Source organism: Leptonychotes weddellii, chromosome 13 (genome assembly GCF_054177405.1).
Source record: "Leptonychotes weddellii isolate Sample4059 chromosome 13, ASM5417740v2, whole genome shotgun sequence".
In the NCBI taxonomy this organism is placed as follows: Eukaryota; Metazoa; Chordata; class Mammalia; order Carnivora; family Phocidae; genus Leptonychotes; species Leptonychotes weddellii.
Window position 1 is genome coordinate 81,535,303 of NC_138381.1, and position 22,565 is coordinate 81,557,867.

The following is a 22,565-nucleotide window of genomic DNA, read 5'->3' on the forward strand; positions in this document are numbered from 1 at the left end:
CCGCGAGCCCCGGGCACGTGCGCCCCGGGGCCGCGCAGAGAGGGTGTGGGGTCCCGCCGTCAGGGCGACTTCCCTGCAGGGCCTCCTGTCCCCCCTCCAGTCTGGCTTCACCCAGCTCAGCTCTGCCTGTATCAGTAGAGCTGTTTTTAAAGGCCTCGCTACTAAAAACAAAAAGCCCCAAAGCCAGAAACAAACCCCAAATAGGTTTTTGACAGCAGCTGGATGCTCCGGTCTGAAGTTCTCTCTCTCTGACTGTGGTCCACCTCTGCCACTTTGGACGCTCCACTCACGATTTCAGGGTCTCATGTTTATCGCCTGAAAATGAGGGAGTGCAAAGAAATGACTTTTTTTTTTTTTCCTAGTTCTGATGCTTTTTGCTGTCATTAACGCATACTTTTTTTTTTTTTAAGATTTATTTGTTTGTTTGAGAGAGAGAACAAGCCAGGGAGGGGCAGAGCAGCAGACTTCCCGTTGAGCAGGGAGCCCGATGAGGGGCTCGATCCCAGGACCCTGGGACCGTGACCTGAGCCGAAGGCAGACGCTTAAGGATGGAGCCACCCAGGCGCCCCTGTTTTGTTTGTTTTTAAGTAGCCTCTACAACCAGCGTGGAGCCCAGTGCGGGGTTTGAATTCACGACACTGAGATCCAGACCTGAGCCGAGATGGAGAGTCGGGCACTTAATTGGCTGAGCCATCCAGATGCCCTTCTTCCTTTTGTTTTTATCCTTAGTTTGCCCTGGTGGCATTATTTCTGGATAGGGGACTAGATGGCCCCAGCACTGGAATGTAAACAGAAACTCTGGAGGCCTTTGCCCACCCCACCCCCCGCTTTTGTTGAGGGGCTGTGACTGCAGGTCTTTGGGGACACTGAATGGGACCAGTGGCCTGGATCTGCCACTTCCTAGGTGTGTCCTCGATGTTGGGCAAGTTGCTGAACCTCTGTGCCTTATTAATTTTTTGTAATGAGTGCTGGATGCATTAAGGAAAAAAAATGTATAAAACGTCTGTCACAGTAAGTAAGTAAATGTTATTTTTTATTATTCTCTACGTTTCCCCTGAAATTCCTTCAGAACTTGATGCTAAGTGGAACTACACGATGATGCTGATGGTTGCCCCTTCCTGCTGAAGACAAATGTGAGAGCTGTCGCAGGCAGAGCGGCTTATGCAGGAAGCTGCCAAGGTACACAAAAATAGTCCAGTTAAAGTGGGCCAATTGTACAGAGAAGGGCTTAGGCTTCCATTTGCTGAGAGGACACGTGGGAGCCATATAAAGGAGTTCAGGGGAAAACTTCTCAAAACTTCCAACTTTCAAAAACACATTTGTTTAAGTTAGAGTAAGGTTGAGTCTGCATTTTTCTGAATAACAAATATTGGAAATAATACTACCACACTGATGGCTTGTCACACTTGTTCACCTGAAATTCTGAATTCTGTGTATTTTCTATAGTAAGTATACATCATTTTTTTTTTTTTTCTTTGAGAGGGAGTCGGGACAGAGGGAGAAGGGGAGAGAGAGTCTCAAGCAGACTCCCCGCTGAGCATGCCAAACTCAGGGCTCAATCCGAGGACCCCAAGATCATGACCTGAGCCGAAATCGAGAGCTGGATGCTTAACTGACTGAGCCCCCCACAGGCATCTCTTAAGTCCACATCATTTGACATGACCTGATGAGTTTTCTACTTTTGAAGAGTTTTCATTGAAACCCAAGTAATCTTCACTGAGTAGTGTTTGACAACAATTACAAAGGAAATTTTAAAATCACACTGTGAATTTGGCCATCTGCTTAAGGAAATGGCTTGCGTGATAAACATAGTTTTATTTGTCACAATGCCAGAATTTTTATTATGTGAAATGAAGTGAAAGCATAATGCAAAGCAAATGACATTTGTTGTAGGTATATTTTCCTGGTGTGTGTATGGAGGTGGGGGAGTGGTTATGCGGTTGTAATTGACTTTTTTTTTAACCATGCCTAGGTTTTTAAATTTTTTAATGGTTAAATTTATTGACTTTTTCTTTTAATTATGGTTTTTGCCTTTGTATTATGTATAGGCAAATTCTCCCCCAAATTACACAAATAATCACCTATGGGTTTTTTTTATCAAAAAAATTTTTTTTTAAAGATTTTATTTATTTATTTGACAGAGAATGACACAGTGAGAGAGGGAACACAGCAGGGGTAGTGGGAGAGGGAGAAACAGGCTCCCCGTGGAGCAGGGAGCCCGATGCGGGGCTCAATCCCAGGACCTTGGGATCATGACCCGAGCCGAAGGCAGATGCTTTAACGACTGAGCCACCCGGGTGCCCCTTGCCTGCTGAATTCTTACATGTTTGAGCTGTTATGCTTCATTCATTTGCATATTTTATGGAGACAGTGTCAAATATTTTTAATTATTTGATTTTATAATATATGTTAATATTACATTGGCCTGTTCACATTCATTATTTTGTAATTTTTTAAAAAGATTTATTTATTTGAGAAGGGGTGTGTCTGTGTTGGGGGAGGGGAAGAGGGAGAGAATCTTCAAGCAGACTCCCCACTGAGTGCAGAGTGGAGCCTGACTCAGGGCTTGATCTCACTATCTTTTTTTTTTTTTTGAAGAGTTTTTTTTTTTTTTTTTAAAGATTTTATTTATTTATTTGACAGAGAGATACACAGCGAGAGAGGGAACACAAGCAGGGGGAGTGGGAGAGGGAGAAGCAGGCTTCCCGCCGAGCAGGGAGCCCGATGCGGGACTCGATCCCAGGACCCTGGGATCATGACCTGAGCCGAAGGCAGACGCTTAACGACTGAGCCACCCAGGCGCCCCTTGATCTCACTATCTTGAGATCACAACCCGAGCCAAAATCAAGAGTCATTTGCTTAACCAACTGAGCCACCCAGGTGCCCCAATTATTTTGTATTTCCAAAAGTGTCCAAGCTATTCCTGAGCCTTTTTTCTTCCAGATGAACTTTAGAATTGCTTGGGTTTTTTTTTTTTTTTTTTAAAGATTTTATTTATTTATTTGCCAGAGAGAGAATGAGAGTACAAGCAAGGGGAGTGGCAGGCAGGGGAGAAGCAGACTCCTGGCTGAGCAGGGAGCCCGATGTGGGACTCGATCCCAGGACCCTGGGATCATGACCTGAGCTGAAGGCAGACGCTTAACGACTGAGCCACCCAGGAGTCCCTAGAATTGCTTATTAAAGAAAAACTTTTTGAGATTATGATTGGACTCGACTAAAGATAGAAATCATTTGGGGCTAAATTACTTCACTGTGAAGTCTTCCTATCCCAGAGCAAGACCAGATTGTACATGTATGAAGCCTCTCTTTATAGTCCCCATTGGTGGTTTTAGTTTCTTTCATATGGATCTTACATGTTTTTGTCCAAGTATATTCCTACATAATTTCTGTTTTTTCTTTTCTTTTCTTTTATTTTTTTTTTTAAGATTTTATTTATTTATTTGAGAGAGAGAGAGAGAGCACATGAGACGGGGGGAGGGTCAGAGGGAGAAGCAGACTCCCTGCTGAGCAGGGAGCCTGATGCGGGACTCGATCCCGGGACTCCAGGATCATGACCTGAGCCGAAGGCAGTCGCTTAACCAACTGAGCCACCCAGGCGCCCTGTTTTTTCTTTTAAAGTAGATTTTATTTTCTACCTTTTTATTGTTTTATATGAGAAGGCTATGGATATTATAGAACTATGTTTATTGACTTGGAAAGATGGTCTTTACTTAGTAAGGGGAAAAATAACAAAAACGGTTTTTATTTATTTATTTATTTAAAGATTTTATTTATTTATTTGACAGAGTGAGAGAGACAGTGAGAGAGGGAACACAGGCAGGGGTAGTGGGAGAGGGAGAAGCAGGCTTCCCGCTGAGCAGGGAGCCCGATGCGGGGCTCGATCCCAGGACCCTGGGATCATGACCTGAGCCAAAGGCAGATGTTTAACAACTGAGCCACCCAGGCGTCCCCAAAAACGGTTTTTATTTTTTATTTTTTTTTTTTAAAGATTTTATTTATTTATTTGAGAGAGAGAGAGAATGAGAGAGAGCACATGAGAGGGGGGAGGGTCAGAGGGAGAAGCAGGCTCCTCGCTGAGCAGGGAGCCCGATGCGGGACTCGATCCAGAAACTCCAGGATCATGACCTGAGCCGAAGGCAGTCGCTTAACCAACTGAGCCACCCAGGCGCCCCAAAAACGGTTTTTAAATGTGACCACATACTTATATTTTTGTTAAAAATATCCAGTTTCCCCATCTCTTAAGGGTTGTCTGTGGTGTGGTAATAGAGGTACTAGTTGTTTCTTATTTAGCTTGTATACATTTCTGAATTTTGCCGTCATGTTTCACTGCTGCAATAATAAGTATAGCTAATACTTGGGTAACGCTCATATGCCCCCACTGTTCTAAGATGCAGGTATTTTCACTATGTAAAGGCATCATTTCTTGTGTAACTGGGAGAAACCTCCCTATGTGTTTCTGAGCTGGTGCTGCAGTTTGAGTTGCAGAAAGGCATGAAAGGGAAGAGCTTGTTTTTTAAGTGCTGTTTTTTATTATGATTTGGGGGCAGCAGGCCGTTCATCATTTGTGTTTCTCTGGAAATACCACGGTGACTGAAAGTGTGCACAGAGATAAGAGCTAATTTGAGGATGTATGGGGTGTGTGTCTGCATAAACACACCCACGTGACATGATTTTAGTAGTAAGTGCCTTGAGCATAGCAAGAAAGAGAAACAATATTCCAGTTCTGCTGCTTACCAGCTCTGCAGTCACTTTAAAGATCGCTGCTTGCTTTTGGTAAGGTGGAGATTCTGTTAAATGCCTCCTCGGGTTGTCTGTGAGTGTCAAATTATAAAGTGCTTAGTATTTTCCCTTACATGAAGAAAGCATTCACATTCCTTTTATTATTTCATTTATTCCTCAGAATCCCACTGTTAAGTGGACCCAAAGGTCCACTTTATGCTCACAATTTTAGCAAGTAAAAAAATGAGGCTTAAAAGCCAAGAAAGGAGCATGATTTGGCATATGGAGTGCCATTACACAATGATTAAAGCATAATCTTCCAGAAATACATAACCTCCTTGTGTCGAACAACATAGCTTTAAACATATAATCCAGATATCAAGAGGATTACAAGGTGAAATTTACCATACTGTAATCTTTTTTTTTTTAAAGATTTTATTTTTATTTATTTGACAGAGACAGCGAGAGCAGGAACACAAGCAGGGGGAGTGGGAGAGGGAGAAGCAGGCTTCCCGTTGAGCAGGGAGCCCGATGTGGGACTCGATCCCAGGACCCTGGGATCATGACCTGAGCTGAAGGCAGACACTTAACGACTGAGCCACCCAGGCGCCCTCCAAACTGTAATCTTATTGGGAGATTTTAACATGCTTCCTTCAGAAGCTGATAGAGTTGAGGGGGTTATGGATGACTTTCATAGGGAGCTAAGGCTCATAAAGATAAAGTTTGTCTGGTTTTGCCCAAAGCCATGTAGCCAGTGAAGGGAAGAGTTGATTGAAACTCAAGTCTTTTTTAATACAAATCACTTAAGCTCTCCAAAATTCCGTCTGCCTAAAATAGAGTTGTACTTCATTGCACCTGTGAAAGTGATTTATCCTGTGTCCAGAGTGAGCAGTGAATGGATATCAGAAGTACTTTATTTCTGATATTTCTTGCCAAGTCACAGACTTCTGCTCTTCTTTTGCACTATATCCTTTTCCTATCCCTGGGTAGCCCTATTTCAGTTATATAGAAACACAGATGACCGTGAATGCCTGATTCCTAGCAAGAGGAGAAAAGATTTTAGGTGCAGCATGAATATACCCATCAAAGTGCATTTGTTCCTAAGTCCATGGATCCTGGTTACCCACAGATAAGCCTGCTCATGTGATGTAAGGAAGGAGCTCCTGGAGCCAGGAACCTGCTCCCGGTGTGCGAGACCCAGCCACGGCCTCCTGGCGGAGCTCCGGGACAAAAGCAGAAGAGACTTAGGGTGGAGCAGAGCTCAGAGGTGCTACTCATCTTGGAACAGAAAATGACCATGTTACAGGTGAGGTGATTGCTTCTTCTTTATTTTCCAGGGGATTAGAAGAGGTGCATACGTCTTCTAGTGAAAAAAGTATAAGTAGTTAAGAAATCGGGAAAGTAGCCTCAGCATAGAAGACCCAGGTTGGGACAAAACGGGAGCAGTTAGAACAACAGTGGGGTCAGGGGCGCCGGCTCCCTGCACTGTGGAAAATCCATGTGTAACTTTCAACTCCCCCAAAACTTAACTCCTCACAGCTTACTGTTGACCAGAAGCCTTACCAGTAACGGGTAATTAACATGTATTTTCTATGTGTATTATATACTGTGTTTTATGATAAAGCTAGAGAAAAGAAAATGTTATTAAAGTCATAAGAGAAAATACATTTATAATACTATAACAGTATTTATTGAAAAAATCCACATGTAAGTGGACCTGCACAGTTCACACCCATGATGTTCAAGGGCCGACTTTAATTTTTTTTTTTTAGATTTTATTTATTTGAGAGAGAGAGAGAGCACAAGCAGGGGGAGTGGCAGGCAGAGGGAGAGAGAGAAGCAGGCTCCGCACTGAGCAGGGAGCCCACTGTGGGGCTCCATCCCAGGACCCTGGGATCGTGACCTGAGCCAAAAGCAACACTTACTCGACTGAGCCCCCCAGGCGCCCCTTCAAGGGTTAACTCCATAGGACCTTGAGAAGGTCTTAAGATTTGAATTGTTTTTGTTTTTGCTTTGTTAGAGAGTGTGAGTGGGGTGGGGGGGGTGGGGGGGCAGAGGGAGAGGGAAAAGAAGGAATCTTAAATAGATTCCACACCCAGCACAGAGTTCAATGGGCTCGATCCCACAATCCTGAGATCATGACCTCAGCTGAAATCAAGAGTCAGATGCTTCAACTGAGCTACCCAGGTGCCCCTGAACTTTTGTAAGCAATAGTGTCCTACATAATTAATGAATTTGAGCTACAAACTTGGTTTTCAAATTTTAGTAGTTATAATAAAGATATAAGAATGTTTCTCTGAGTTGCATTATCCAAAGGTAAAAGTGAATTAGTTCTTCATAGAAAGTAAATATTTCTTGGTCATTCTTAGATGAAGTCTTTGAATAAATGATACAGTGTGGGTAATGCCCTCAGAGAAATGTAGTAAATCCATGGGTCTTACAGTCATTTTTCATAGTTTTCCACAGAGTGTGACCCAAGGGGAAAATACCAAAGCACTTAGTAATCATAATTGCATATTTATGTATCTCTTTAATTGTGAAGCAGTATTCACATATGAAAAAGTACATAAAATGTAAAGTACAGCGTAATGAATTATTACCAACTGCATACCCATGAGGCCACCATTCAGGTCAAGAAGTAGAACATTCCCAGCCCAGGGCGCCTGGGTGGCTCAGTTGGTTAAGCGACTGCCTTCGGCTCAGGTCATGATTCTGGAGTCCCAGGATCGAGTCCCGCATCGGGCTCCCTGCTTGGCAGGGAGTCTGCTTCTCCCTCTCCCACTCCCCGTTTGTGTTCCCTCTCTCGCTGTGTCTTTCTCTGTCAAATAAATAAATAAAATCTTTAAAAAAAAAGAACATTCCCAGCCCAAATGAGGCCTTTCGTGTGCCAGTCACAACCTCTCCCTCCTGACAGAGGGAACCGGGACCCCGACTTTTGTAACCATTTCTGTGCTTCTCTTTCTAGTTTTACTCCTAAGTGTTCATCCTTAAACACTGCAGTTTGGTGTCATCTGCAGTAGTATATAGTGATTTGTGTTTTGTTTCTTTCACTTAAAATTTGTTTATGAGATCATTGCAAGTGCAGCTTTCTGTCCCGTGAAGGCAGCTTCTTAATATCACCGAATTCAGTCAGTGTTCAGAATTCCAGTTGTCTCCTAAAACCCCAAATCGTTTGAAGTTTGGGTCAGAATCTGGGTACAGTTCATACAGTGTAATTGGTTGATCTGCCTCTCTTAAGTCCCTCTTAACCTATTGGCTCTTTTTTCCTAGCCCCATTTTTAAAAAAAATATTTATTTGAGAGAGAGAGATAGCAAGAGAGAGCACTGAGCTGGGAGGAGAGGAAGAAGCAGGCTTTCCACCTGAGCAGGAAGCCCGATGTGGGACTTGATCCCAGGACCCTGGGGTCATGACCTGAGCCGAAGGCAGACGCTTAAAGACTGAGCCACCCAGGCGCCCCGAGGCCAGGTGATTTATTCCGTGGATTTCCCACTGTCTGGGTTTTGCTAGTGTTGCTGGTGTGTTCTGTGTCTCCTGCAGTGCATAGATGTGGAGCTGTGCTGTCCAGTACAGAAGCTACCAGCCACATCACCTGTTTAAAATGATTAAATCTAGCCCCGAGTCACACTGGCCTCATTTCAGGTACTCAGAAGCCACGAATTAGCATAGATAAAGAATATCTCCATCTTCACAGATCTGCTCTGGAGACTTGATCAGATTCAAGTGCGACTTTTTTTGGCAAGAGTATTTCAGAGGTTTTGGTACATGGTCTTTCAGGAGGCACTTTCCATCTGCTTGTCCCTTTGTCATGCCAGCAACTTTATATGGTTGTTGCCTTGATGGATTATTTCATTAGGGGCTATAAAGTGATACCCTGCTTCTACCTGCTCTTTGTTTCTCCCCCCCCACTTCTTTGTTAATTAATTAATTTTTATGTATTTTTTAAAGATTTTATTTGAGAGAGAGGGAGGGAGAGAGCACAAGCAGGGGGAGGGGCAGAGGCAGAAGCAGGCTCCCTACTGAGCAGGGACATGGGGCTCGATCCCAGGACCGCGGGATATTGACCTGAGCCGAAGGCAGATGCTTAACTGACTGAGCCACTCAGGCACCCCTAATTAATTTATTTTTAAAAAATTATATTGGGTGCCTGGGTGGCTCAGGGTCCTGAGATCAAGCCCTGTATTGTGTGCTCCCTGCTCAGCGAGAGACCTACTTCTCCCTCTCCTGCTCCCCCCTGCTTGTGTTCCCTCTCTCACTCTCTCTCTCTCTCTCTCTCAAATAAATAAATAAAATCTTTTAAAAAAAGAGATTTCATTTATTTGAGAGAGAGAGAAAGCACGAGCAGGGGGAGGGGCAGAGGGAGAAGCAGACTCCCCACTGGGATGCGGGGCTCGATCCCAGGACCCCAGGATCATGACCCGAGCCGAAGGCAGACGCTTAACCAACTGAGCCACCCAGGCGCAGTATCCTACTGAGTTTTGTTATCAAGGTTATGCTTGTATCAAAAAGTTTAGGGTTGTGGGGCGCCTGGGTGGCTCAGTTGGTTAAGCGACTGCCTTCGGGTCAGGTCATGATCCTGGAGTCCCGGGATCGAGTCCCGCATCGGGCTCCCTGCTCAGCAGGGAGTCTGCTTCTCCCTCTGACCCTCCTCCCTCTCATGCTCTCTGTCTCTCATTCTCTCTCTCGCAAATAAATAAAAATCTTAAAAAAAAAAAAAAGTTTAGGGTTGTGTTCTTGCTTCCATCTTCCATAGTTGTTTAGTAAAATAGGAATTATTTCTGCATTAAATGTCTACAGAATTAACTAGTAAAGCTGTTTTTTTGTGAGAAGACTTTAAGTTAGAGATTCTGTACTGCGGCTTGGCTCATCTTTAAGAGACGACCAGCTGATTAGTTTTGGTGCAGTATTCGAGAAGAATATCTATAGTTAACTAATTATCATTGTTTGTAGTATTTTAAAAATTTTCTTCATATGCAGTCCTGCCATCGGTGGCAGTTTTATCTCTTCCTTCTGATATTTGTACTTTTTCCTTGCATTTGTTGTACTGGCCAGGACCTCCAGGATGCCTGTTGCCCCCCTCCTCTCAGCCTGCCTTGTTTCTGTCTGGTGCATTCCAGGGCTCATTTATGACAACGTCTGCCGTTAGCACCGACTCTGCAAGTTAAGGACACAGCCCCCAACAAGACCGCCCTCACTTCCGTGGTCAGCTATAAGTTCTGGGGTCCCCAGGCCACCTGCATTTCTGACCAAGTGGCTACAAATTTGGGGGCTTCCCATGATCCCTTCAGGTTTGCTGAACAGCTCACAGAACTTACAGAAGTGCTGTACATACAATTACAGTTTGAGTGTAAAAGACACAGATTGGAAGCAGCCAAGTGAACAGACACAGAATGAGGTCTGGTGGGTTACGGAGGTGGAGCTTCTCTGCCCTGTCCCCGTGGAACCAGGACACATCACCCTGGTGGCACGTAGCTTTGTGCTTCCCAACCAGGAAGCTAACTTAATGTTCCAATGTCCAGTTTTCTTTTTTTTGTTTGTTTAGATTTTATTTATTAGCTGGAACGGGGGTGGGGAGGAGCAGAGGCAGAGGGAGAAGCAGGCTCCCTGCTGACAGGGGCCCTGACGTGGGACTCGATCCCAGGACCCTGGGATCATGACCTGAGCCAAAGGCCGACCCTTAACCCACTGAGCCACCCAGGCGCCCCTCTACAGTTTTTATTGGGGATTCATTATGTAGATGTGATTTATTGACTCACTGGCCATATGAGTGAACTCAATCTCCTCCCCTTCCTTGACGTTGGGCTCATATCATCAGACTCAAAACACCAACCCTCTAATCAAATGGTTGATCTTACCAGCCGGTGCCCATCTAGAACACTATCTAGGAGCCCACTATGAGTCACCTTTTTTTGTGAGAAGCATAAACTCAGGAGGAGTCCATCATGAACTACGAAAACACTCTGTCACTGGGGAAATAACAAAGACTTTAACATTTTTTAAGAGAGAGAAAGAGAGAGAGAGCGTGTGCATGTATCCTCGGCAGGGGGAGGGGCGGAGGGAGAGATAATCCTAAACAGGCTCCACACTCAGCGAGGAACCTGACATGGGGCTTGCTTGACCTCACGACCCTGAGATCATGTCCTGAGCCGAAATCAAGAGTCAGAGGCTTTTAACCGACTGAGCCACTTGGGTGCCCTCAAATAACAAGGCTTTAAAAGCTCTGTCCCAGGAACCTGAGACAAAGACCAGACAAATTATTATACAGTGGGTTGCCATTAGGTAACTGTACTGTTCAATTACTTAAACGTAAGTAAAATTAAAAGGGGAACCCTCTTAACAGTCTTGGTGGGAATGCAAACTGGTGCAGCCACCCTGGAGAACAGTATGGAGGTTCCTCAAATAGTTAAAAATAGAACTATCTTATGATTCAGCAATTGCACTACTAGATATTTATCCAAAGGATACAAACAGGGGCGCCTGGGTGGCTCAGTCGGTAAGCGTCTGCCTTCGGCTCAGGTCATGATCCCAGGGTCCTGGGATCGAGCCCCGCATCGGGCTCCCTGCTTGGCGGGAAGCCTGCTTCTCCCTCTCCCACTCCCCCTGCTTGTGTTCCCTCTGTTGCTGTGTCTCTCTCTGTCAAATAAATAAATAAAAAATTTAAAAAAACCCAAAAAAACAAAGGATACATAGTGATCTGAAAGGACACCTGCACCCCAATGTTTATAGTAGCAATGTCCACAATAGCCAAACTATGGAAATAGCCCAAGTGTCCATAGACTGATGAATGGATAAAGATGTGTGTGTACACACACACACACACACACACACACACTGGAACATTGCTCAGCCATCAAAAATGAAATCGTGCCATTTGCAGCAACGTGGTTGGAACTAGGTGGTATTTTCGCTAAGCGAAATAAGTCAGAGAAAGACAATTACATGATTGCACTCGTGGAATTTAAGAAACAAAACAGATGAACATAGGGGAAGGAAAGGAAAAATAAGATAAAAACAGGGAAGCAAACCATAAGAGACTCTTTCTTTAATTAATTATTTTATTTTAAAATTTTTTTGAAGATTTTATTTATTTGACAGCACAAGCAGGTGGAGCAGCAGGCCGAGGGAGAAGCAGACTCCCCACTGAGCAGGGAGCCCGATGTGGGACTCGATCCCATGACTCTGGGATCATGACCTGAGCTGAAGGCAGACACTTCAGTAACTGAACCACCCGGTGCCCCCCATAAGAGACCCTTAACTCTAGGGAACAAACGGTTGTTGGGGGGGAGGTGGGTGGGTGATTAGGATAATATAATTTGGTGATGGGCATGATGTAATGAGTGCTAGGTGTTACATGTAATCACTAAATTCTACTCCTGAAACTAGTAATACAGTATATGCTAACTGAATTTAAATTAAAAATAAAATCCTCTCCTAGTCACCTTTGAAGTATTCAGTAGATGTTTGTGGCTAATGGCTACCTTGTTGGATGGTGCAGATACAGAACATATAAGTCATCACAAAAAATTCTTTTGGACAATGTCCTTCTTGTCCTCTGAGAGCGAGTATTCAGAATTTCATCATTAAGTATGATGTAGCTGTAGATGTTTGTAGATTATGATTACAAGTTCTATTACTAGTTGACAGTATTTTACAATGAAGACATTTTCATCATATGCCTTTTCCACATCTGTTGAAATAATGGTTTTTCTCCCTTATTCTGTTAATATGATTTATTGATTTCTGAATGCTCACCCCATCTTGCACTGCACGTCACATTATGCTGTTTTTATACATGGCTTGATTCAATTTGCTAATTTTTTGTTAGGAATTTTGATTCTGTTAGAGTTATTTGCCCGTGATGTTCATTTATTATGTTTTTGTTTGGTTTGGTCTGCTGGCCTTATACAGCGAGTTGAGAAGTTTGCACTCAGGAGGAATTTCTGTGAGGTTATTTTATTTATTCCTTAAATGATTGGAAGAATTTACCTCTGGAGCCACCTAGACTTGGGGTTTTCTTTGAAGGAAGGTTTTAAATTGTGGGGGTCAGTGTCTTTAACATTTACAGAATTAATTCAGACTTTTATCTTGTCTCATTTTCGAGTGCATTGTTTGAATATCTCTTTTACCTAAGTTGTCAGATACATTGGTATATCTTTACTACTTTCACGTTATCCTTTTTAACAGCTTTTCTGAACTGTGACTTCAGTAGGGTCTACCCAGTTTACATGTGTAAGTCAGTGATTTTTCTGGTAATTTTATGTTGTGTTTACCATCATTCCAGCTTTAGAAGTTCTGCTTCATCCCCAGGGGACCTGGTGATTTTGCAGTCAGTCCCTGTTTCCACCCGCAGTGGAGGCAACCACTGGTTTCCTTACTCTCATTTCACATCAGTGGGTTTGTATAATGTGTGTCCTTCCGTGTCTGGCTTCTCTCATCAGCGTAGGGTTTTGAAGTCCATCCATATTTTGGCACATGTCAGAAATTCATTCTTTTTACTAGTGTTCCATTCTGTGGGTGTTCCCTGTCTTTTTACTCGTTCACCACTTGCTGGGCATCTGGATTATTCACACATCCCGGTGGTTGTAAGTCCTCTCGTGGGGCAATCGTGTACATGGTTCATATGAATGTAGGTTTTCCTTTCTCTTGGGAACATGCCTGAGCGTGTCCTTGCTGCGTTGTCTGGTAAAATTATATTTAACCTTTTTAAGAAACTGCCACAGTCCCGTAGTGTCAGAACCATGTTATATCATTCAGTTCCAGTTTCTCCACATCTTTTCCAACACTTGTTATCGTCTGTCTTGTTGATTATCAGCATGCTGGTGAGTGTCACGTGGTTTCTCATTGTGGTCTTAATTTGCTTTTCCTTAATAACTAGTGATGTTGGTCACTGTTTCATTGCTGCTTATTAGCCATTCCTAAGTCTTCTTTGATAGAATGTATTAAAATAGTCTACCAGTTTTTATTTTTATTTCAAAAAATTTTTAAAGTAGGCTCCACGCCCAACGTGGAGCTTGAATGCTTGACCCTGAGATCAGGCATCATCTGCTCCACTGTCTGAGCCAGTCAGGCATGTGCTGCCTACTTTTTAACTGTTTGTTTGTTTTTTGTAAGAGGTTTTCCTTTAAGTTCTGAGTCTTTTTTGTTGTTGTTTTTTTTGTTTTTTAATCAGAAATAGGATTTGCAAATAATTTTTCCTGTCTGTGGCTTACCATTTCATTTTTTAGTTGTGTGGTTTGAAGTGCAACAGTGTTAAATTTTGTGTTGCTCCTTGGAAAGGGATGTGGAAACCACCACTGTCTGGGCGCTCTCCTGTTGCAGCCCGGCGGGCCTACTGAAGACCCCAGCAGGAGATGCACAAACATACCTCAAAGAATGCAAGAGGAGACGAGCATGTGTCATATTTGCAGGGATTCTTAACTCTTGCACCCCTGAGTTACCTGCTGGTGCTCTTTGCACTAGTTAACCCTTTCACAGCAGGTCTCTTACCCTGAAGGCGCTTAGGTTTTTTTCATAAGAGAAAATGTTCTTATTTCACAGTTATTCCTGATGAATATTTAGGTTGGCTACAAAATCCTTTCCTTTCAGCACTTTTTTTTTTTTTAAAGATTTTATTTATTTATTTATTTGAGAGAGAGAGAGAATGAGAGACAGAGAGCATGAGAGGGAGGAGGGTCAGAGGGAGAAGCAGACTCCCTGCCAAGCAGGTAGCCCGATGCAGGACTCGATCCTGGGACTCCAGGATCATGACCTGAGCCAAAGGCAGTCGCTTAACCAACTGAGCCACCCCCTTTCAGCACTTTTAAAATGTCCTACTTTCTTCTGGCCTCTATGCTTCTGAATAAGAGATCTGCAGTCATTTGAATTGCTTTCCCTGTAAGTGACGTGACTTCTTTCTTTGTATTCTGTCCCATTTGATCGTGGCATGTTTGGTTGTGGCTTTCTTCATGTTTATCCAGTGGGGGGTTCACTGAGTTTCCTGAATCTGCCAACTTACGCCTTTTGCCACGTTTGGGAAGTGTGTAGCTGTCATTTGCTTTGTCCGCCACATTCCTGCTTTTCTCTTCCTGGGACTCCCGGGACATGCATTTGGTGTTGTCTGGCAGTGTCCTGAGCCCTGAGTGTCTGAAGCGCATTTTTAAGTCTTTTTTTCTCTCATTTGCTCAAAATGGGTCTTCAGGTTCGCTGGCTTTTAAAGTGTATGAGGTGCTGTTTAGGTCAGGCTTTGTATTTTCTGATGGTATTCTGGATTTTTTAGAGTGCATGTTTTCTGGTCCTCTAAGGAGGCTTTGGGACAGAAATCCATCATGACCTAAAATCCAGAACCCTTTCTGAGACCTAGATTTGGTTATGTCACTCCCATTCCATGAAATCATGGCTAGCTGTTGGCAGCAAGAAAGTGTCTAGCTCAGGGGCGCCTGGGTGGCTCGAGTCGGTTGGACATCTGACTCTTGATTTCGGCTCAGGTCCTGATCTCAGGGTTGTGAGATTGAGCCCCGTGTCAGGCTCTGTGCTCAGTGGGGAGTCGGCTTGAGATTCTCTCTCCCTCTGCCCATCCCCCCCCCCAAGCTCGCTCGCTCTCAAATCTTTTTTTTTTTTTTTTTTAAGATTTTTATTTATTTATTGAGAGAGATAGTGATAGAGCATGAGAGGGGGAGAGTCAGAGGGAGAGGCAGACTCCCCGCCGAGCAGGGAGCCCGATGCGGGACTCGATCCCGGGACTCCCGGATCATGACCTGAGCCAAAGGCAGTCGCTTAACCAACTGAGCCACCCAGGCGCCCCTCAAATCTTTAATTAAAAAAAGAAAGAAAAACTGTTTAGTTCATTTAAGTACAGTAGGCCCCACCTCCCATGTGGCCTTTAATCACTACCTTGCACCCTGTGATCTTGTCTAACAAACTGTTTGCACCTCCTGAACGCTAGCAGTTTTGGGGTCTCATTGGAGCTGTTGGCTCCCAGAATGTCTTTGCATCCCCATTTTTGTGGAAAGCACTGCTAATTTCCTAAAATCCATCTCAAGCTTTACCTCTTGCAAAGAGCTTAAGCTGATGCTCAAATTGATCGGTTTTTTTTTTTTAAAGATTTTATTTATTTAACAGAGAGAGACACAGCAAGAGAGGGAACACAAGCAGGGGGAGTGGGAGAGGGAGAAGCAGGCTTCCCGCCGAGCAGGGAGCCCGATGCGGGGATCGATCCCAGGACTCTGGGATCATGACCCGAGCGGAAGGCAGACGCTCAACGACTGAGCCACCAGGTGCCCCAAACTGATCGCTTTGACCCACATTGTGCCCTCCCTTCATTTCTGCCTCTGCTATTATAATAGCTTATTTTATGAATACGTGTGTATGTTTGCAGCCCTCTGCAAGGCTGTGCAGCTTTTTAGGGTGTTGTTTTGCTCTCTTTCTTTTGATACCACTTTTCTGGTGCCATAGTTGAGGTTCAGTACATATTTTGTTGGTGGTTCAGAAGATTTAAAATTGCCAATTCCAGTTGTCAGGTATTGTATGAATGGAGGGATGGAAGAGTGCATTGTGGCACTTTATCCCAGAGACATAATGCGAAGGAGACCGTCGTCATTCTCTGTAACTTGGTGTGATAAGAATGATGTGCTCAAGCTCCAGTCCTCCCTTCCCACGTCACACAGTGATTGTTGCTTCAGATTCACTGGGACTGTGCTCTTACAGGACACATTCTCGTTTGAAGATTTATCTGTGGACTTCACCCAAAAGGAATGGCAGCTCCTGGACCCCAGTCAGAAGGACTTGTACAAGGATGTCATGTTGGAGAACTACAGTAGCCTCGTGTCTCTGGGTAAGGCAGCTCCCCGAGGACCACCGGTGGGGCCCAGCACCTTACTTTTTGAGTTGCTGAGAGCTCTGTGGCTTCTGAAATCTCTAATGGTTTTGGACCTGAATTCAGGGGATTGAAAGTTCCCTGCACTATGACAGTAGGGAAGGCGTCTACATCTCATCTTCAAATAACGAAGACTTTTTTTCGTTGTGCAGCTCTGAAACTTACCAGGATGGTGGTGTTGGTAATGGGCAGCACCTAATGCAAGGAACTTACTGTATTTCACATACTGTTCACATGTGGACTTATTTACAGAGCAGTTTTAAGTAACTCTCCCAGGGACTGACAGCTGGTAAATGAAAGGGCCTGGATTTGAACCCAGGCAGACTGGCTCCAGAGCCTCTGAAGAGTGTAATGGTTTTGGATTTGGATTATAGAAGTCAAAGATTTTTATTTTTTATTTTTTTAGATTTTATTTATTTATTTGACATAGAAAGAGACAGCAAGAGAGGGAACACAGCAGGGGGAGTGGGAGAGGGAGAAGCAGGCCTCCAGCTGAGCAGGGAGCCCGATGCGGGGCTCGATCCCAGGACCCTGGGATCATGACCCGAGCTGAAGGCAGACGCTTAACGACTGAGCCACCCAGGCGCCCCAGAAGTCAAAGATTTTTAGACCCCATTAGCCACCAGGGAGACCGTTGCCTTTGAGAATTACTTACTCTGTTGATACACCAGTGAGTAGCTTCACTGTCCGCCTGATGCCAGACTTTGCTCATTCTTCAGAGGCCCTAAAGCCCAAGCAGTCGGGGCCATGGCTTTGTGTTTTCCCCTGAACAGGGTACGAAGTTATGAAACCTGATGTCATCTTCAAGTTGGAGCAAGGAGAAGAGCCGTGGATCGGAGATGGAGAAGTTCCAAGTTCAGATCGTCCAGGTGGGTGTGAGAACCAGCCAGATGCGGGAGGCAGAAAGTCAGTCTCAGCTGGCCAGTGGGTTGACTTCTGTGAATTGTGCTTTGGAGAGCTCTCTTTAAGATCTGTAAACCTTTAGGGATGATTCAGAACAGGTGACACGAGCTGCTCAAATAAGTCACATTTAGATGTGGCTTCTTCGCTTGTAGCTTAACGCAAAATATCTACAGCGCGTCTGGGCCATGACTTACTCCCTGTCTTTCAAGTCTGGGACTTTGACTTCTTGTTTGGTGTTCTGGCACGTTTAGTCTCCTTCTGTCCTCTGTTCACCTCTGCTTGTACCTTCAGGAGGTTTCCTTTGCCCTCATTTGGGCGTCTGATGCCCAGAGAAGTGCCCCGTGGAGCAGAAAAGGAAGTCCTCCCTTATTCCTCCCAAACGGTGGTCCTTTTCCTCCTTTTGTAAGGTTGGCTTCTGCTGTACTTTACCTGTAGATTAGACACCATGGAGTGTATTGAATGTTCTCTCTTGCATTCTTATTATTTAATTCTCTTGCCCTTTGGAAACTATCTTTTTTTTTTTAAGATTTTATTTATTTGAGAGAGAGTGAGAGAGAGGGTGCTCGAGAGGGGGTAGGGTCAGAGGGAGAAGCAGACTCCCCACTGAGCAGGGAGCCCGATGCTGGACTCGATCCTGGGACTCCAAGATCATGACCCGAGCCGAAGGCAGTCGCTCAACCAACTGAGCCACCCAGGTGCCCCTGGAAACTATCTTTTTAACTTAACTCCTCAAGTCCCACTTAAAACTAGGCTTGATGGGTCCAGAGCCTTACCTTTTATAAGTGTTCTCAAATGATACCTTGTATTTCAGTTCCTAAAGCAGCCAGCTGTCTCTGATCTGTCATACATCCCTACTCATCTGTGTGACATTGACTTCAGGTTCCCTCGGAAGCAGACCCTGAGATACGTATCTGAGTGCCAAGAATTTACTGTAGCGGGAGAAAGAGCAGTGAGATGGGGGTGGAGAGGGAATGGCGGTGTGCATGTTGGAAGGGGTGCTGACCCATGGTGGCTGCTGGGAGCCCCTGTGGGGCCAGGAAGCTGGTCATCCACTAACTCCCATCTCTCAGGGTGTGAGCATTGCCCTGGGGGTGTTAACTCTCCAGAATGTCCAGAATCCCTGCATACAGACCAAGCATGCCGTGTGTGGCCTAAGGATTGTTTTGGGCAGAGAGATGTGGGTGCCTGGGGTAGGTCCCACAGTCTGCCCAGGGCGTCCCTCTGAATGTAGCTGAGGCAGCAGAGTATCTGCTACAGCCGGTGACCTCTTCCTCCGGGATCCACAGTCTGGGTCTGTGTAGGCCGTCAGCTGTTGACCCTCTTCCCCCACTTCATGGTCAACGCCATTTAAACATTTCTCTGTGTTTTCACATGTAATATTTATTCTTCTCTGCATCTGAGTGTTTGATTGTGCTATGCTTTATCTTCATCCTTTCTGCATAAGCTCTGTTTTTGCTGCATTCATACTCATGGAATGTTCCTTGACTGTTCCAGCTAAATTTTTCTCACTTTTTTTTGGAAGTCCCATCTCAGACCTGATCACAGTGTATGTAATGTTCTTTAGTTGGTTGGGTCCCTGAGCTGCGTGCATGCATAAACACAAGGTTTATAGTTTACATCCACTTATGTGTCAGACAATATTCAATAAGCCCATTGTTTTAATTCAGGTGTTTTTAGCCAGGTGTGCATTAGATTACCTGGGCATTTTTTTCCCCAACAATAAGCATTATGGATGCATTATCAGCAATATTGATTCAGTAGAGTGGTGTGTATGTAGTTTTAAAATGGAATATTCTAGAACTGGAGTTTGTAGTTTGAGGAACCTCTTGTAATTTTTATGTGCCCCTCATTCATCGATAGCGTCCACTTGAGTGACGACTAAAGATAATTAAAAATAAAAGACCTAGAAAACACCTTACAGAAGCGTAGAAATTAGTTAAGACATTTGTGGGGCGCCTGGTGGCTCAGTCCGTTAAGCACCTGCCTTAGGCTCAGGTCATGATCCCAGGTCCTGGGATCAAGTCCTGCATCGGGCTTGTTGCTGGGTGGGGAGCCTGCTTCTCCCTCTGCCTCTGCTGCTCCCCCTGCTTGTGCTCTCTCTCTCTGGCAAATAAATAAATAAAATCTGTAAAAAAAAAAAAAAAAAAAGTTAAGACATTTGCATTTAGGTTTTTTTGTTTTTTTTAAATTCAGGATTTAAATATTGGACATTTATGCTTCACTGCAACATAGTCAAAGTTACCTAAACAAGGCCTGTGTGTCAGGGTCCTCAAGACCACCACGTTCGGAGAGTCGCTAGGAGGACTCAGGATATCGTTGTCTGTAAGGCTAAGACTTACTACAGTGACCTAATGACAGCTTCCTCACCAGGGAAAGGGCAAAGCAGAGTCTGGAGGAATCCGGGTGTAGGTTTCCTGTGCTGCTCCCTCCGTGAGGGTCACCCAGCAACAAAAATGCAGTAATGTGTGTAGTGTTTCTGCCCAGGGACGCCCACTGACGACCCAGCACCCGGGGACCTCACCTGGCACATAGCAGCATTGCAGACTCCCGGGACGGCAGGCGCTCAGCACAGACCACCTTGTTTTTGCACACAGTCCAGGCGCGGGTTGCCCCTGTTAAAAGCTGGGAGTGGTGGGAACACTCTAGAAACCAAGCTCCAAATGGCAGCCAAGGGCTACATTGCAGTCGTGTGTCGTAGAAAGTTGAAGACGTGGTGATGTCTCTTACTCCAGGTATTGTGCTGGGAGGTATGGGTACAGTAGTGAACATTAGAGATCAGTTGCCTGCCTACAGAGTGCTTACTTTCTCATGGGAGGATAAAACTAATCAAGTTGGCAAATAACCAGGGTAAAGCCCAGATCCTAAAAGGCCTATTATAGAAATAAATTAGGTAGATGATAATAGGGTAGAGAGTCTGTGGCTCTGCTCAGGCTGCCATAACAAAATAGCACAGATGGGTAAACAGCAGCAAGCTATTCCCACAGTTGGGGAGGCTGGAAGTCCAAGGTCAAGGTGCCTGCCTGATTGTGTTCTAATGAACGCGGTCCTCCTGGTTTGTAGACAGCCGCCTTGTAGCCTTATAGCTTTGCCGCCACATGGCCTCTCTTTGTGCAGGGAGTGGGGGGTGGTAAGGTGTTTCTAATAAGGATACTAATCCTTTTGGATCAGGGCCCCACCCTTATGATCTCATTTAACCTTAATTCCGTTGAGATCCCGTTTCCAAATACAGCCACACTGAAGGTTAGGGCTTCAACATAGAGTTTTGGGGGCGGGCAGGTAGTGGGGACGCGTAAACATTCAGTCCACAATATGGTCATGTGGAGAAGCCAGTTCTAGACGTGAAGACCAAAGTGAGTGAGCTATGTGAATTGGGGGAAAGTGTTCCCTAAATGAATGCAGATATGAATGTATTAGGTCAGGAAGGGGCTTGGTGACCTCAGGAAAACGGAAAGGAAGCCTTTGTGTCTGGGGCTTAGTGTGCCAGGGAAATAGAGGCTGGCCTGTGTGGGGGACCTAGGTCGTACATGGACTTGTAAGCAGTAGGCAGGTGGTTAGACTGATGCAAGTAATTTTATTTTATTTTATTTTTTTATTTTTTAATTTTTTTTAGATTTTATTCATTTATTTGACAGAGAGAGACACAGCGAGAGAGGGAACACAAGCAGGGGGAGTGGGAGAGGGAGAAGCAGGCTTCCCGCGGAGCAGGGAGCCCGATGTGGGGCTCGATCCCAGGACCCCGGGGTCATGACCTGAGCCGAAGGCAGACGCTTAACGACTGAGCCCCCCAGGCGCCCGCAAGTAATTTTAAATAAAAATAGTTATCTGATTTACATTTTTTAAAAAAAGATTTATTTGGGCGCCTGGGTGGCTCAGTTGGTTAAGCGACTGCCTTCGGCTCAGGTCATGATCCTGGAGTCCCGGGATCGAGTCCCACATCGGGCTCCCTGCTCAGCAGGGAGTCTGCTTCTCCCTCTGACCCTCCTCCCTCTCATGCTCTCTGTCTCTCATTCTCTCTCTCGCAAATAAATCTTAAAAAAAATAAAAATAAAATAAATAAAAAAGGATTTATTTATTTGAGAGAGAGCACATGCGAGTGGGGGAAAGGGCAGAGGAGTCGGAGAGGGAGACAGACAGACCGCCTGCTGAGCACGGGGCCCTGTGTGGGGCTCAGTCCCACGACCCTGAGATCATGACCTGAGCCGAAACCAGGAGTTGGACACTTAGCCAACTGAGCCACCCAGGAGCCCCCTGATTTACATTTTTAGAAGTTTGACTTAACTGCATTGTGGAAAATATAATGGGAAGCAGGGAAACCAGGTGGAAGGCTGTTTCACTGAGCTAATGAGATAGATTAAAGTATAGCAGGGAAGAGTGGTGGGGAGAGACCAAACATAAAGCAGTCCAATTTTTCTAGTGGGGAAAAAAGTAAAAATTTCCAAATGTGTGTGTGTGTGTATGTATGTATGTATTTATTTATTTAAAGATTTTATTTATTTATTTGACAGAGAAAGACACAGCGAGAGAGGGAACGCAAGCAGGGGGAGAGGGAGAGGGAGAAGCAGGCTTCCCGCCAAGCAGGGAGCCCGATACGGGGCTCGATCCCAGGACCCTGGGATCATGACCTGAGCCGAACGCAGCTGCTTAATGACTGAGCCACCAAGGAGCCCCTCCAAATGTGTATTTAGTCTAACAATGTAATATTTAAAGTAATGCAAAGTTGTAAGTTTAATTTATAAATACTTCATTTTCTGCTCTCACATCTCCTATTACCACTTTATTCAGACTCTTAACCTCCATCTCAAAGCTAATGTTTCCATACTAGACTCTGATTTTAACTGCCAGACCTCTTTTTCCCTCATCCCCTATCCTAGGGTATTTTCAGTGAAAGAACATATGGATCTGGGGTGCCTGGGTGGCTCAGTCATTAAGCATCTGCCTTCGGCTCAGGTCAGGATCCTGGGGTCCGGGGATCGAGTCCCACATCGGGCTTCCTGCTCTGCGGGAAGCCTGCTTCTTCCTTTCCTACCCCCCCTGCTTGTGTTCCCTCTCTCACTGTGTCTCTCTCTGTCAAATAAATAAATAAAATCTTAAAAC

General features: G+C 44.8%; 1 protein-coding gene across 7 annotated transcripts in view; it reads left to right on the plus strand.

The window, feature by feature from the left end:
- The window catches only part of LOC102738020 (uncharacterized), a 29,475-nt gene that overhangs the window by 402 nt on the left and 6,508 nt on the right, over positions 1-22,565 (plus strand). Inside the window, exons 2-5 of one of the 7 annotated variants that reach the window (XM_081802502.1) lie at positions 1,070-1,179; positions 5,849-6,025; positions 16,400-16,526; positions 17,342-17,437. In XM_081802502.1, the coding sequence (XP_081658628.1) occupies positions 6,011-6,025; positions 16,400-16,526; positions 17,342-17,437 (238 nt within the window). In that variant the 5' untranslated portion in view covers positions 1,070-1,179; positions 5,849-6,010. Of the gene's footprint in view, positions 1-24; positions 1,180-5,848; positions 6,026-15,489; positions 16,527-17,341; positions 17,438-22,055; positions 22,191-22,565 lie in introns of those variants that run through there. The other 6 variants (XM_006745728.3, XM_031041828.2, XM_081802501.1 and 3 more) reach the window with 6 other exon arrangements.